This window comes from Triticum dicoccoides, chromosome 7A (assembly GCF_002162155.2).
Source record: "Triticum dicoccoides isolate Atlit2015 ecotype Zavitan chromosome 7A, WEW_v2.0, whole genome shotgun sequence".
Classification (NCBI taxonomy): Eukaryota; Viridiplantae; Streptophyta; class Magnoliopsida; order Poales; family Poaceae; genus Triticum; species Triticum dicoccoides.
This window is the reverse complement of record NC_041392.1, coordinates 1085154-1100993: the sequence shown is the minus strand read 5'-3', so window position 1 is coordinate 1100993 and position 15840 is coordinate 1085154. Positions and strand designations below refer to the sequence as shown.

The 15840-nt window shown below is 45.6% G+C and overlaps 2 protein-coding genes across 6 annotated transcripts; both read left to right on the top strand.

The window, feature by feature from the left end:
- The first annotated feature begins 20 nt into the window (after positions 1–20).
- LOC119329013 (U-box domain-containing protein 12-like) lies at positions 21–5333 on the top strand. Of its 4 annotated transcripts, XR_005159265.1 has the most exons (5): positions 21–170; positions 270–683; positions 773–1865; positions 2127–2211; positions 5225–5333. XR_005159265.1 is itself a non-coding variant. In XM_037601995.1 (4 exons), exons 1-3 carry the CDS (start codon positions 54–56, stop codon positions 1832–1834), a joined length of 1593 nt encoding a protein of 530 aa, XP_037457892.1. In that variant the 5' UTR covers positions 21–53; the 3' UTR covers positions 1835–1865; positions 2127–5264. The 4 variants fall into 4 exon arrangements, 3 of the variants coding, with proteins under 3 accessions (XP_037457892.1, XP_037457893.1, XP_037457891.1); XM_037601995.1 differs by having other exon boundaries at positions 2127–5264; XM_037601996.1 differs by lacking the exon at positions 5225–5333 and having other exon boundaries at positions 2122–2219.
- Positions 5334–5566: 233 nt separating this feature from the next.
- On the top strand, positions 5567–6812 carry LOC119329014. Of its 2 annotated transcripts, none has more exons than XM_037601999.1 (3): positions 5567–5809; positions 5944–6280; positions 6395–6812. In XM_037601999.1, the coding sequence occupies exons 1-3, from the start codon at positions 5594–5596 to the stop codon at positions 6412–6414; spliced, it is 573 nt and encodes a 190-aa protein (XP_037457896.1). In that variant the 5' UTR covers positions 5567–5593; the 3' UTR covers positions 6415–6812. The 2 variants fall into 2 exon arrangements, with proteins under 2 accessions (XP_037457896.1, XP_037457894.1); XM_037601997.1 differs by having other exon boundaries at positions 5941–6280.
- Positions 6813–15840: the final 9028 nt, after the last annotated feature.

Genomic DNA, 15840 nt, shown 5'->3' with positions numbered 1-15840 from the left:
CCACCGCTAGACCCCAAAGATTGATTTTTTTCCCCCGCCCACGACCGCAGGCCATGCGAGGCCGGGACAGCCTCCTCCGCGAATTCGCCGCCGTCAACGAGCAGATCCAGGCCGCGCTCGACCAGCTGCCCTACCACGACTTCGACATGCCAGAGGAGGTGCAGGAGCAGGTGCCACACCAATCCAATTTCCTACTTCCATCAGATTTCACACCTCAATTCAATTCTGTTCTAACTGTCCAATTGTGCCATTGATCCCCATTTTTGTAGGTGGCGCTGGTGCACTCGCAGTTCAAGCGGGCGGCGACGAGGGCGGAGCCGGCCGACGCGCAGCTCGCCAGGGACCTCGCCTGGGCGCTCAGCGACGACAAGCCCACCGTGCCGGCCCTCCTCATGAGGGTCTCCGAGAAGCTGCAGCTCGAGACCATGGCTGACATGAAGCGCGAGTCCGTGGCGCTGCACGAGATGGTCATCTCCAGCGGCGGCGAGCCCGAAGGCTGTGTCGACGAGATGTCCTCCCTGCTCAAGAAGCTCAAGGACTGTGTCATCGCCCAGGCCCCCTCCGCCGAGGGTCCCGGTGTGGGCAGGTCTCCCTCCGTGAAGTCCCCCATCATCCCAGACGAGTTCAGATGCCCCATTTCGCTCGAGCTGATGCAGGACCCCGTCATCGTCTCCAGCGGCCAGGTGCGGCTGTTCCATTGTTATATGCAGCACTGCTAGTCAATCCTTCATCAACCACATTTATCCTAACGATCGTTATATTCTTTTTTCAGACGTACGAGCGGTCCTGCATCCAGAAGTGGCTTGATTCTGGGCACAAGACCTGCCCCAAGACGCAGCTGGCCCTCACGCATACTTCCCTCACCCCAAACTTTGTCCTCAAAAGCCTGATAGCGCAGTGGTGCGAAGCCAATGGCATCGAGCTTCCCAAGAACAAAGCCAACTCCCATGACAAGAAAGCGGTCAAAAGCTCCGACTATGACAATGCTGGTCTCATCTCGCTGATGAATAGGCTGCGGGGTGGGAACCAGGACGAGCAACGGGCAGCTGCGGGGGAGATCCGGTTGCTTGCCAAGAGAAACGTGAACAACCGGATATGCATCGCTGAAGCAGGGGCCATTCCGCTGCTGGTCAATCTGCTCTCCTCTTCCGATCCAAGAACGCAGGAACACGCCGTCACGGCACTCCTTAACCTCTCCATCCATGAGAACAACAAGGCAAGCATCGTGGATTCCAATGCCATCCCTAAGATAGTGGAAGTGCTAAAAACTGGGAGTATGGAAGCCAGAGAGAATGCCGCGGCCACGCTGTTTAGCCTGTCAGTTGTGGATGAAAATAAGGTCACTATCGGCGCTGCTGGTGCGATACCTCCGCTCATCAATCTTCTGTGCGACGGGAGCCCAAGAGGCAAGAAAGATGCGGCAACGGCAATTTTCAACCTGTGCATATATCAGGGCAATAAGGTCCGGGCGGTGAAAGCTGGAATCATCACCCATCTGATGAACTTCTTGGTGGATCCCACTGGGGGAATGATTGACGAGGCGCTCACTCTTTTGTCGATTCTTGCCGGTAATCAAGAAGGCAAGTCTGTAATTACACAATCAGAGCCAATGCCTTCACTAGTCGAGGTGATCAAAACTGGCTCTCCTCGCAACAGGGAGAACGCGGCAGCCATTCTTTGGTCTCTCTGTTCTGCTGATGCTGAACAAACCATGGCTGCAAAGGCAGCTGGAGGGGAAGATGCACTCAAGGAGCTGTCAGAAACCGGCACAGACCGCGCAAAAAGGAAAGCTTCTAGCTTACTTGAACTCATGCGCCAATCAGAAGAGGCATGAATCGGGCAACATAGATTTGTTCAAACGCGAGGTTTTGTCCTGGCTATAGCCAATTGTACACAATACTTAATTGCTTCTGAATAGTGTTGACTTTTGATATGTTTGTATCTAGGGAGGTCTGCTCAGAATTTTCTGTAAACACATAAATGGTTGTATACTATTGTAACTCAAAAAAAGTTGTATTTCTTGATAAGAAGATAATAAATAATTTTCTGTGTGGTTTAGTTTGCTGATTATTACCAGTTCAGGTCTCATGCTTTTTAAACACATTCCCATTTTGGTTGTAGAACAGGATTTTTAATTATTAAAGGAAGCGACAAGGAATCCCTTGGGTAGCTCTGCTTTGTGGGTGATGTGTCTGGTGGCTTCACTCTGAAGTAAGTTCCTTCTCAGAAAATTGTTACTGCATTTTAGTTTCTGTTTCCATTGTTTGTGTGTAAATCTCAAGTATGGATTACTAGGTTAATGTGGCTTAGCTTCTTTAGAGTTAAATACGCACATCATGCAGCTATATACTAAATTACCATCTAATTTATAGGAAAAACATTGAGCAATATTTTCTCTTAATAAGTAAAACATGATGGGACAGGATATTGGTATGATACGTAATCCATTTCGAGGTGAGGTATGCACAATCATTTTCTGAGTCAACATGCAGGGCTGTATATGAGCATGTGCAACAGGAGCGACCGAACAGGGCCCCCAACACCAGAGGGCCCCCCTTTTTTTGTTAATCAAGGTGTTAATTGAAGCATTAGGTACTTACTAGAGTAAAGAATCACACACACACACACACACACACACACACACACACACACACACAAACACACACACACAAAAGGTACTAGAGATATTTTACACCAAGCCACCCTATGCATTTCTCTCTAATCATGATCCATCAGTTCCTCTCAGCTCTCTCTCAATCTTACAGCTCTTCCAACATAGCATAGTACAGCTAAAAAAAAGCAAATCAGGTACGTGCTATCTACAAGTCTTCTAAACTTCTGCTTTCAACTGGTGTATTTTTTTATGGAAAACTACACTGGCTGACAAAAAATATTATTGTTTCTTTAGTACTTAGGGCCTAATTTTGATTTGCACGGGGCCTCCGATTTCCCCGGTACGGCCCTGTCCACATGCAAGCAACCCTTTGTTGGGGGACGTATTCAGTGCATTAAGGATCATGGGTACAGTACTCGTTTAATTCACATCAATAGTCACGATTTTCTTTTTGGTAGAAATCATACACATACTTCTAAAAGTACTCTGCCTATCAACTTCGAGTATGACATATGTTAGGATTAAGAATAATTTTTTTTGAAAGTTCTGAAAAAATTCCGTCATATCCCCTTTTTGCCTGTAGGCTTTTTGCTAATGTTATCACGGGGCTCCTTTTGGAGCTCTAGTTAGTGTACTTGCATCCATGGGAATAGCATAGAATCTTCAATAAGCAGTTGCTGCTGCCTCACTATTCTCCAGTGGATCCAGACAAAACGAATGGTGTCATTGCATATGCAATGTTTTGACCATGTGGGATAGGGTGGTTAGCAATCTCAATTTATCAAAAAGAGTAAAAAACTGTTCGCAAACAGAAGATTCACAACAGCTCCCGAACACTGAGCCAGCTATATGCTGGAACGCCAAGAGAGGAGTGAAGAATCCATGAACTCAAACTGTCAATTCTGTGCTCAAAACAAAAGTAGACGTGGTGTCGATCATGTCACACAATTCGGTGGCACTGGCAGCTACTTGCAAGCTACCAGCGGTTTTAGAAGAAAACCGAGGGAGAAAATGTTCAAAGGGGAAACACATCAGAGTGAGTAGAGGCAAGATGCCAAGATGTGGCCACTGCACCAGCAGGATATATATCATCACCGCATTATTAGGATATTTGAAACACACAACATGTTGTGACCATAACTAGATGTCTAGAAAATCTTGTTCGCAGAATGTAGTCTTTTCGGTCCACGTCAGTCATGTCGTGGCACTCTTTCTGAGAACCAGAGAGGATCTGGTCGTTTATCAGCTTATAATAGTGTGTTGGGCATCGTGCTGCCCATGTGGGGACAAGTGTCCCTCCATTGGTCACCCTGCAATTATGGCAAATTCCAGCAGAAAGCCATTTTCCCTGCCTGCCTGAAAATGTATAACAGATGATTGGAGTCACTGGATGGGACACACTTCTTCAGCTGCCACGAGGCACCATGTTCCTCTGAGAAAAACAGGGTGGATCTGTTTGCAGCTCTTGTTAATACCATTTCTCTTCAACAGATATCCTTGAAGCATCATTAGAGCCCAGTAAGTAAAACAGAACATAATTAATTAGTTTGGTGTATCCCAGAAATGGTTATCTACTTTTAGTATCCCGGAACATAATTAATAAGTTGTGTTATGTTTTATTGTAAGAAATGGTTATGTACTTTTTATCTCTCAGAATAGATCAATCTAAGGTTATTGTTAACTTCATTGGTACAAAAAATTTCTATTCATCTCTGTCAACCCTTGAACATTTATAATGCAACTTTTATGTTCATTTTGTTTCACGCCATTTCATCTATATATCTAGCTGCACATTGTGGATGGTATCTAGCAATGTAACCCCATTCCATGTGGCCTCCACATCATCTAGTTAGTGAGACAAGAGGTGCAGAAGCATAACAATAAAAAAGCCCAGCCAATCTCCTACACTGCACTACAGCATGTCATGTCAGTATACAACCCCAACATGCAACATGCAGTAGCCCAGGGGGGCTGTCTGTCACATGGCCACCCTAGGCAAATGTGTGCAGTGAACACACTTCCAGGCTAATCAATCATGCATGCCCATATCATTTGCTTTGCTTAATCTTTCTCATTTTAGCCTACTAATCAATACCGCTTCTCGTGTGATGACACAGCTAAGATCTAATCCTCACGCTTAAACAATCAATCAATCAAGCAAGTTGGGCTGAAGAGATCTAAACTACTGGCCTGGTACTTGTAGCAGTGTTCAACTTTTTCGCTTTGACCCCAACCGCACGCACCTAATCAAGATTCTTGCACTTGGTTATAGCCACTAACCAGAACATGCACTGTGATGTTATTCTATCTCCCACATGTGGTGTTAACTACTCCCTCCGTTCCCAAATACTTGTCTTTCTAGGCATTTCAAATGGACTCAACATACGGATGTATGTAGACATATTTTAAAGTGTAGATTCACTCATTTTGCGCCGTATGTAGTCACTTGTTGAAATCTCTAGAAAGACAAGTATTTAGGAACGGAGGGAGTAGTAACTAGTGCTGATGCCAGCTTGGCAGACACTTCCCATTGGCCCTGGGCATCATGTTGCCACAATTATATGCTCATGTTACTAGTTAATCTCTTGTCTGTGTATTTTTTGCTGTCAGAAGGGATCTCGATAGGTTGCAACTGGGAGTACAATATGCGCCCGAACTGATCGCCTGGTGCGAAAATCGACGACCAAGATCCACTTCAGCTTGGTACTGACCTGTGGGAGATCTGTGGTGGGAAGCGGCACGTGTCTGTTCCCTGAGCATCGGTTCATTTATGATGTTCGATCCTGGCCGTCGGTTGCCTGCCGGGACGGCCGATTCTTTTCGCTTGGCTTGGTAGGGAACCCCTTGGTCCCTATCTATAAAGGCCATACATACAGATACAGGGGAGTAAGCTATTTGGAGCTGTACTTGCTAGCTAATTAGCTTCAGACATCTCATCAGCTGATATATATCATCTGTCTTTCTGAGGAGGAAGGAGAAATGGGGCACATTGCTGATCCTGCGGGCGCCGTAGTCGTGGGCTGCAAAGTGCTGCCCATCTTCAACGAGAATGGCATTGTGGATGGCGCGGTGAAGAAGATCGTGCACAGGATCGACGGGAAGAAGGCGGTCGCCCGGGTGAAGGAGCTCCTCAAGTGGGCTGCGCATGCCAGGCCGTACGGCAGCAGCAACGGCGTCAGCGGGAAGAAATGGAAGGTATTAATCACTAGTACTTGGTTTCTTTAGCTAGTGATGATGGTCGCAAGAGGACATCTTGGTTTGAACTTGTGTCGATCCAGATGGGAAATTTCTTATAATAATCTGATGGATCTTCTTTGTGCGAGCAGCAGTTTCTGAGCTTCCAGGGAAGGGATGGTGGTGGTGCTGCAGCGCCGGTATCAAAGTGTGACGACGACGCGAGCTCCGGGTCCGGGTCCGGGTCCGGTGGCAAGCTGAGCTTCAAGTGGGAGGCGGGCAGCTGCTCGTCGGCTTCGTCGGTGCTGTACTCGCCGCTGTCGTTCGCGTCGGCGCCGGCCGGGAGGACGGAGCAGCAGACGCCGTCACGGGGGAACGGGAACTACAACTACAGCTACAATGGGTACGCGTCGCGGCTGTCGTCGGTGAGCCAGAAGAGCACGTCGTCGGAGGCGTGCCGGATGGCGCAGTGGATCACCACCGATTCAGACTGTGAGTAGCTACAATCTGTCTATGAAATATATTAACATGATGTGTAATTAGTGACAGTATTCCGTGCATTAGCGTGATTAATGACGCGTGGTTGGCTTGTTAATTTTGTTGCAGTTGTGGTGCTGGAGCTGTAAGTGAAAAATGATACGCATTGCTGAAGATGGTGGAGGCAAGATTTGAGAAAGTGGTGATGACTCATCAAGCTAGCAAGCTGGCTAGTATTGTTAATTACTCTAGTTAGTTAGGGAGGGAGCTAAATAGTAGCAGATGCATGTGCTGCTATCTATTCTAGACTGATGAGGAGCCTGATGCATGATCAAGGAGAAGAGAAGCAATTAATCAAGGAGGATGATGCATGATGGAGCAGCAAAGCAAAGCAAGCAATGATGGAGTTATCAAATTAAGTCAAAGTGTATATACATTAGCTAGTGTATATGCGTGTCTTTTTTGATTGATAAATAATAAGGTGTACACGCGTTACGCGATTTTTTGTTTTGTTCCTTTTTGAGATAAAGAGATGATTACATGGTTTATTGCAACAGGCATAATGACTGGTAGCAACGGTCTAGCACTTTCTTTACGGCCCTGTTGCACCGGGTTTCGACTGTTTTTCTTCTGTTAGCAAAAGGGCCCGTGCGTTTGCGACAGGAGAAAAATATATCATAATCTCCAACGTCCATGACCCCGTTTTGCTGCTTCACCGAGATATATTATCAAAATAAATTTCGTGAAATCATGAACAATGTTTTAAACTTGTGCACATATTTGAAATTGTGAGCAATTTTCTAAAATCAAGAACATTTTTTGAATTCATAAACATTTTATAGTATTTGCAAAAAACAGTTATGAACATTTTTTGAATAAGCAAACATTTTTTTACAAAGCTGCAAACATTTTTTGAATCCACAAACATTTTATGATTTATTAAACATTTTATTTTAAATTTTATTTTTTTGTTTTTTGGAAATTTTTTGAAGTCTCAAATTATTTGAAGTAGAAAAAAAGAAAAAAAAGAAAAAAGAAGGAAAACTAAAAAACAGGCCGCCCGGACATGGGCCGACCCAAACGGGTGTGCTGCGTCTTTTTCCAGCACGCAGAGCGTAGTATAGGAGGTCCCTACTGCATGGGCTGGCCCGGGCGGAGGATTTCCCTGTATGAAACGTTTTTTTATCACTTGTAGGTAATATTGGTGGGTAATATTTTGTAACTTCGGCGACAATTTCCGTGACATACCGTCAGAAGCAATAGCCCATTTATTATTAGTATAGATTAACTAATGTAAAAATTGTTCTTAATTAATAGATGAGCTAGTATTTCTCCGGTGGGTAAATGGAGGCAGCATGTGGCAGGTGCATCACCAGATTAGCAATGTTATCAAAGCTGCTATCCAACAAACTAAGAGAGGGAGGGACTACTCCAATGTGGCCACGTGTGCCTCTCGCTCTTTTGCTAGTAACTCCAATGCGGATCATCGAATGGATATCACCAAATAAATATTCATGGACGTGTCCCCGGAGAGGGATAAGGATGGGCGTCATCCAACCGCAGACACCAAATGTTCACTTTCGATTTTTTTATACCCGGATTACTCAAATCAATTAGCACAATTCTTAAGCAATCAAAAGACAAATATTTCAATCAACAATAATTCAAATAAAAATATTGCAATCCAAACATGAAATTTTGAAATAAAATTGTTCAATAGTTCAATTTTGAGTTCATCTTAGCATGCACATGTTCTAGTTCTCCATTTGAAACGCCCAAAGAAGCTCAACCAAATCATTCCGAAGTTGCTTGTGAGTGCCTCGATGTCCAATTTGATGATGCATTTGGATAAAATCCTCAAATGTCGCTAGATTCTGCCATGGAAGCTTGATAGGATCACCCACGTTTTGAAAATCTAGACCATGCCGAACTCCAGCATCCCCATCCTCCACAATCATGATGTGCATGATCACATAAGCTGTCATCATCTCTCACGATGTCTCCGGATCCTATTGTTGGGGAACGTAGCAATTTTAAAAATTTCCTACGCACACGCAAGATCATGGTGATGCATAACAATGAGAGGGGAGTGTGTTGTCCACGTACCCTCGTAGACCGAAAGCGGAAGCGTTAGCACAACGCGGTTGATGTAGTTGAACGTCTTCACGATCCGACCGATCCAAGTACTGAACGCACGGCACCTCCGAGTTCAGCACACGTTCATCTTTATGACGTCCCGCGAACTCCGATCCAGCAGAGCTTCACGGGAGAGTTCCGTCAGCACGACGGCGTGGTGACAGTGATGATGTTGCTACCGACGCAGGGCTTCGCCTAAGCACCGCTACAATATGACCGAGGTGGAATATGGTGGAGGGGGGCACCGCACACGGCTGGGAGAGATCAACTGATTAACTTGTGTGTCTAGAGGTGCCCCCCTGCCCCTGTATATAAAGGAGCAAGGGGGGAGGCCGGCCGGCCCTCTATGGGCGCGCCAGGAGGAGGAGTCCTCCTCCTAGTAGGAGTAGGACTCCCCTTTCCTACTCCTACTAGGAGGAGGAAAGGAAGGAGGAGAAGGAGAAGGAGGAAAAGGAGGAAAGGGGGGCCGGCCCCCTAGTCCAATTCGGTTTGGGCTAGGGGGGCCGCGCGCCCTGCCTCCTCTCTTCCACCACTTGGCCCATGAGGCCCATTACTTCTTCCTCGTATTCCCGTAACTCCCCGGTACCCCCGAAAATACCCGAATCACTCGGAACCTTTCCGATGTCCGAATATAGTCGTCCAATATATCGATCTTTATGTCTCGACCATTTTGAGACTCCTCGTCATGTCCCCGATCTCATCCGGAACTCCGAACTACCTTCGGTACATCAAATCACATAAACTCATAATACAATCGTCACCGAAACTTTAAGCGTGCGGACCTACGGGTTCGAGAACTATGTAGACATGACCGAGACATGTCTCCGGTCAATAACCAATAGCGGAACCTGGATGCTCATATTGGCTCCCTCATATTCTACGAAGATCTTTATCGGTCAGACTGCATAACAACATACGTTGTTCCCTTTATCATCGGTATGTTACTTGCCCGAGATTCGATCATCGGTATCTCAATACGTAGTTCAATCTCGTTGCCGGCAAGTCTCTTTACTCATTCTGTAATACATCATCCCGCAACTAACTTATTAGTTGCAATGCTTGCAAGGCTTAAGTGATGTGCATTACCGAGAGGGCCCAGAAATACCTCTCCGACAATCGGAGTGACAAATCCTAATCTTGAAATACGCCAACCCAACAAGTACCTTCGGAGACACCTGTAGAGCACCTTTATAATCACCCAGTTACGTTGTGATGTTTGGTGGCACACAAAGTGTTCCTCTGGTAAACGGGAGTTGCATAATCTCATAGTCATAGGAACATGTACAAGTTATAAAGAAAGCAATAGCAACAAACTAAACGATCAAGTGCTAAGCTAATGGAATGGGTCAAGTCAATCACATCATTCTCCTAATGATGTGATCCCGTTAATCAAATGACAACTCATGTCTATGGCTAGGAAACATAACCATCTTCGATTAACGAGCTAGTCAAGTAGAGGCATACCAATAACACTCTGTTTGTCTATGTATTCACACATGTATTATGTTTCCGGTTAATACAATTCTAGCATGAATAATACACATTTATCATGATATAAGGAAATAAATAATAACTTTATTATTGCCTCTAGGGCATATTTCCTTCAGTCTCCCACTTGCACTAGAGTCACTAATCTAGATTACACAGTAATGATTCTAACACCCATGGAGCCTTGGTGCTGATCATGTTTTGCTCGTGGAAGAGGCTTAGTCAGCGGGTCTACAACATTCAGATCCGTATGTATCTTGCAAATTTCTACGTCTCTCACTTGGGCTAAATCTCGAATGGAATTGAAGCGTCTCTTGATGTGCTTGGTTCTCTTGTGAAATCTGGATTCCTTCGCCAAGGCAACTGCACCAGTATTGTCGCAAAAGATTTTCATTGGACCCGATGCACTAGGTATGACGCCTAGATCGGATATGAACTCCTTCATCCAGACTCCTTCATTTGCTGCTTCCGAAGCAGCTATGTACTCCGCTTCACATGTAGATCTCGCCACGACGCTTTGTTTAGAACTGCACCAACTGACAGCTCCACCGTTCAATATAAACACGTATCCGGTTTGTGATTTAGAATCGTCCGGATCAGTGTCAAAGCCTGCATCAACGTAACCATTTACGATGAGCTCTTTGTCACCTCCATATATGAGAAACATATCCTTAGTCCTTTTCAGGTACTTCAGGATGTTCTTGACCGCTGTCCAGTGATCCACTCCAGGATTACTTTGGTACCTCCCTGCTAGACTTATAGCAAGACACACATCAGGTCTGGTACACAACATTGCATACATAATAGATCCTATTGCTGAAGCATAGGGAACATCTTTCATTTTCTCTCTATCTTCTGCGGTGGTCGGACATTGAGTCTTACTCAACTTCACACCTTGTAACATAGGCAAGAACCCTTTCTTTGCCTGATCCATTTTGAACTTCTTCAAAACTTTGTCAAGGTATGTGCTTTGTGAAAGTCCAATTAAGCGTCTTGATCTATCTCTATAGATCTTAATGCCCAATATGTAAGCAGCTTCACCAAGGTCTTTCATTGAAAAACTCTTATTCAAATATCCCTTTATGCTATCCACAAATTCTATATCATTTCCAATCAATAATATGTCATCCATATATAATATCAGAAATGCTACAGAGCTCCCACTCACTTTCTTGTAAATACAGGCTTCTCCAAAAGTCTGTACAAAATGCTTTGATCACACTATCAAAGCGTTTATTCCAACTCCGAGAGGCTTGCACCAGTCCATAAATGGATGGCTGGAGCTTGCACACTTTGTTAGCTACCTTTGGATCGACAAAACCTTCTGGCTGCATCATATACAACTCTTCTTCCAAAAATCCATTCAGGAATGTAGTTTTAACATCCATTTGCCAAATTTCATAATCATAAAATGCGGCAATTGCTAACATGATTCAGACAGACTTAAGCATCGCTACGGGTGAGAAGGTCTCATCGTAGTCAATCCCTTGAACTTGTTGAAAACCTTTTGCAACAAGTCGAGCTTTGTAGACAGTAACATTACCGTCAGCGTCAGTCTTCTTTTTGAAGATCCATTTATTCTCAATTGCTTTGCCGCTGCCCTGATTCCGGGCACTACATGGAGCACCCACCATCGCGCCAGCTGCTGTCGTCACCCATAGAATGACAACAACCACCACGATCCCACATCTAGCACTGTAGACGCCGGAGGAAGCTCTGGCTGCCACGCTCATCCTGCAATGTCCCCGGGAGTGGGATCCCAACATCCGCCACCACCGCCACTAGCACAAGGACCCACCACCTGGCCCGTCATCCCGGCGGAGGGGACACCGCCACCGCCATGACCAGAGCCGCTGCTCCGGGGATCAAGCACCGCCAATTGGCCACATCCCCTCCTGACCCGCCCTTCCTACGAAGCCGCCGGAGTAGCGCCGAACTGCCGAGAAAGACGAAGACCAAAGGGCGATCTCGCGCCACCAGTCTCTCTAGACCGTGGGGATGCAGCCCAGATCCTCACCGTTCCCATCACCTGTTAGAGATACAACACACAAGTGAACACGATGGAGAACGAAAACAAGCAAGGGGCACGAGATTTTAACGTGGAAAACCCCTCCAACACGAAGAGAAAAAAACCACAGGCGCCAGCCAGCCAAAGTTTACTATATCAGGGGAGGTTACAAATGCCGGGGATTTACAACTGATCAACTATCCCGTGCGGCGACTTACAAGAGGTATATATAACACCGACGACGGGTCTCGCTCCGCTCGCTAGTCAGAAGTTAGGCTTTCTCTTTATACTTGAATTTGGAGCATAACATAACATCACCGCCAGCGCCCCGGGCTTAGCCAGCACACATCTTTGGGGGTGACGAGGTGTAGGAGAGGGGAGGGGGGGCGCTAGGGCTGCCCCCCCGCCTCCCCGATCGCCCTGGAGGGAGCGATACAATGGAGTTATCTATCCACTTTAGTTACTTTTTATCTAGAGTCAATTACACCGGTGATGCTAGAACTTGTCGCAAACGGTCACTTTAGTGCTAGAACTTGCAGCATACATTAAAGTGGTGCAAAAACTTGGCTGGAACGTGCAAATACGGTGCAAATCTCGTTTGCATACGGCTGCGATGCTGACAAGGCATGACAGCGTGCCATAGGGCCCGCTGTCAGTGACTTCGAAAAAAATCTTGGTTTATTATTATTATTTTCTCACAAAAAGGCCCCTGTCAGGTGTATTGCATCCGGTGGGTCCCACTTGTCAGCAAAACATCACAAATTTTATTAGAATGAAAAATATGCAGCCGAGGAATTCGTACCAGTAACCTCAGTCTAAACATAACGCGCAGCTAACCATCAGTCAAGAGCTCACATCACGACATAGGGGCATACGTTTTATATATTTGAATTAAGTTATATAACTAAAGAATCTTAATCATAAAAAGGGTTACGCGCACGGTGTTTCAAGCCGGCTACCCAACTAAAACAATTAGGGGGGCGTGCCACTCCAACTATGTACTCACATGTGTAAATATAATTGCTACAGACTATGTCTATAACAGAACGTGCTCCTGGGCTACAGTTTATGTTTATTTTTCACTTTCCGAAAGTTGTAAAGAAATGTAAATTGTAATTATAAATAATAAACATATAAATAAATATATTAGACTAAAACATTGCTCATCTATTAATTTTTAAAAATCAATGAAATTAAATTACGAATTAATTGTATAATTAAAAAGTTTTTTCATATTAAATAAAATATAAAAGTAATTTTAGGAAATATGTGTATTTAAAAATTATCATATCAGTTCAAAAATGTACAAGTTCTTTTAATAAAATATTCATGTTGTATATAAAATTGTGCAAGCTTTAATGTTTTTATGTTGTTTTAATAAAATTTGTGATGTGGGCTGACAGGTGGGACCACCCAATGCCATACATGCAGTTGTTGTACACCTCACAGGGGCCTTTACGTGAGAAAAAATAAAAAAATTGAGGTTTTTTTTAAAGAGAACACCACACGCCCAATCTTCACCATATAGTCACTAACAGCGGGCCCTATGCCATGCTGTCATGCCTCGTCAGCTTCGCCGGAGTATACAAACGAGATTTGCACCGTATTTGCACGCTCAAGCCAAGTTTTTGCACCATTTTAATGTATGCCGCAAGTTCTAGCACTAAAGTGACTGTTTACGCCAAGTTCTAGCACCACCAGTGTAATTGACTCTTTTATCTATCGTTAGTTTGCTTATGTGCTTGTTAAAAAAAATTCAAAAACCACAAAACAATTTAAAAACAACTGTACACTTTTTGTCCACTTAATCTTTTTGTGATTCCATAGCGTAGCAGGGGCATCTTGCTTGTATATACCTTATGTTGAGTATTTAAAGAAGCCATGGGGGCTGAGGAAAAATGTAGCACTTGTGAGACGCAGCTAGAGCAAGGATAAGAGCATGCAGCTCCAACAGTGCTTACATATTCGTATATGGCTAGATTGCTGAAATCTGAGATGGGCTCTAGGCCCATATTGCAATTTCTGAAAAATCTCTAAGGGCCCATATGGGTTATATGGCATTAGGTGTGGTGGGAAGTTTAGTCCCACCCCGGAAGTGGAAGGAGAGTTGGAGTGGTTTATAAGGGTTTCTCTTCTACATGCTATTGGAGCTTGAGAAGAGAAGAGACCCTCGCGCACTCCTCCTCCGCCGCCCGCCGCGCCGCGCCGCGCCGCGGGTTGCGGGATTGAGCCGAGCCGAGCTCACACCTACGCGCAGCACGCCCACCGTCGTTCCTTTGCTGCTGCTGCCGCCGGTGACTCCATCTCGTCCGCCACGTACACGGTCGACGGGAGAGCAGGTCTCCGAAACCACGCCCTTCTGGTTCCTGTACGGGGTGAGGGGCGAATAGGTTTTTGGGCAGCGATTACGCGACTGCTCGCTTCCGATCGTCTACTTCCTCTACGTCCGCGTCGCCTTCGTCATCACCATGTCCACCGACGCCGACCGTGCCGCCGACAAGAAGGTCGCCGAGGACGCCGCTGCTGCCACCAAAGCCGCGGCCTCTGCGTGGCCTACTGGAGGGTATAACTCGTTTATCCCGCTCCTGATTATTTTCATATTAGCAGTACTAGCAGTATGTGTAGATTTGTCTACTGTTTGCTTAGTACGTGCATGTTTAGATCAGAGTCAATACGTCATCAACTTAGTCAATGCCATGCTAGTGATTTACTCATGGATTAATTTAATCGAGAAATTGCCTATTTACTCAACAATCCAAAAACCTATTATGTGTAGGAATTTCTCGGCAAGTGGCTTTGCCGCTGCACTGAAACCGGATAATTTACCGGTACATACTTCAAGCGTTGGCAGACTAAGACCACGTTATGGCTCACGGCTATGAACGTGTTCTGGGTCACCGGTGTCTCCACGGGAACGATTGCTCCTGAACAGGAGAAGGCGTTCAAGGAGGCTACCGTTGTGTTTCTCGGAGCAGTTCTTAGCGTGATCGGAGATAAACTGGTCGACGCATATTTACATGTGCATGTCGCCAAGGACTTGTGGGAGGCGCTCGAATCTAAATTCGGGGCCGCCGATGCAGGGAGCGAGATGTATATTATAGAGCAGTTCCACGATTACAAGATGGTTGAAAACCGTCCTGTATTGGAGCAGGCTCATGAGATAATATGCATTGTTAAGGAACTTGAGCTTCTCAAGTGCGAGTTACCGGGCAAGTTTGTCGCGGGCTGCATAATCGCTAAGCTCCCTAATTCCTGGAGGAACTTTGCCACCACTCTGAAACATCAGAGGCGTGAATTCTCTGTGGGGGATGTCATTGGCCATCTGAGTGTTGAGCAGAATTCGAGGGCAAAAGACTCGCACGGAAAAGGGGCCGAAGGGACTTCTGTTGCCAACATGGTGAACCAAAAGAACTTCAACTCCCACAAGCCCAAGGGAAAGAACGGTGTCCAACACAATACCGACTTTAAGAAGAAGGGTAAGAAGACCTTCAAGAAGAACAAGAAGGACGAGGGCTGCTTTACTTGTGGTTTGGTTGAACATTAGGCCAACAAGTGCCCAAACAAGTACAAGAAGTCAGGACAGGACTCCAAGTCTGTCAACATGATTGTGGGTAACAATGAGAATGGTGCATCTGGGTACGGTAATTTATTTACTGTTTTTTCAGTGTTTCAACCCAACGATTGGTGGGTGGACACAGGTGCAGGTGTTCATGTGTGTGCTGACATTTCATTGTTCACTTCTTACCAGGTCACAGGTCACGGGTCCGTATTGATGGGGAATGGCGCGAGTGCTTCTGTTCATGGTGTTGGCACGGTCGATCTGAAGTTTACTTCGGGAAGGATCGTGCAGCTGAAGAACGTGCAGCATGTCCCCGCCATCAAGAAGAACCTCGTTAGTGGCTCCCTTCTATGTAGAGAAGGGTTTAAGTTGGTTTTCGAGTCT

Coding starts and splice junctions, on each gene's coding strand:
- LOC119329013 (XM_037601995.1), top strand. CDS start 54: ATGCGAGGCCGGGACAGCCTCCTCCGCGAATTCGCCGCCGTCAACGAG. Junction 171..269: donor CAGAGGAGGTGCAGGAGCAG/GTGCCACACCAA, acceptor CCATTTTTGTAG/GTGGCGCTGGTGCACTCGCA. Junction 684..772: donor TCATCGTCTCCAGCGGCCAG/GTGCGGCTGTTC, acceptor TTCTTTTTTCAG/ACGTACGAGCGGTCCTGCAT.
- LOC119329014 (XM_037601997.1), top strand. CDS start 5,594: ATGGGGCACATTGCTGATCCTGCGGGCGCCGTAGTCGTGGGCTGCAAA. Junction 5,810..5,940: donor TCAGCGGGAAGAAATGGAAG/GTATTAATCACT, acceptor TTGTGCGAGCAG/CAGTTTCTGAGCTTCCAGGG. Junction 6,281..6,394: donor GATCACCACCGATTCAGACT/GTGAGTAGCTAC, acceptor ATTTTGTTGCAG/TTGTGGTGCTGGAGCTGTAA.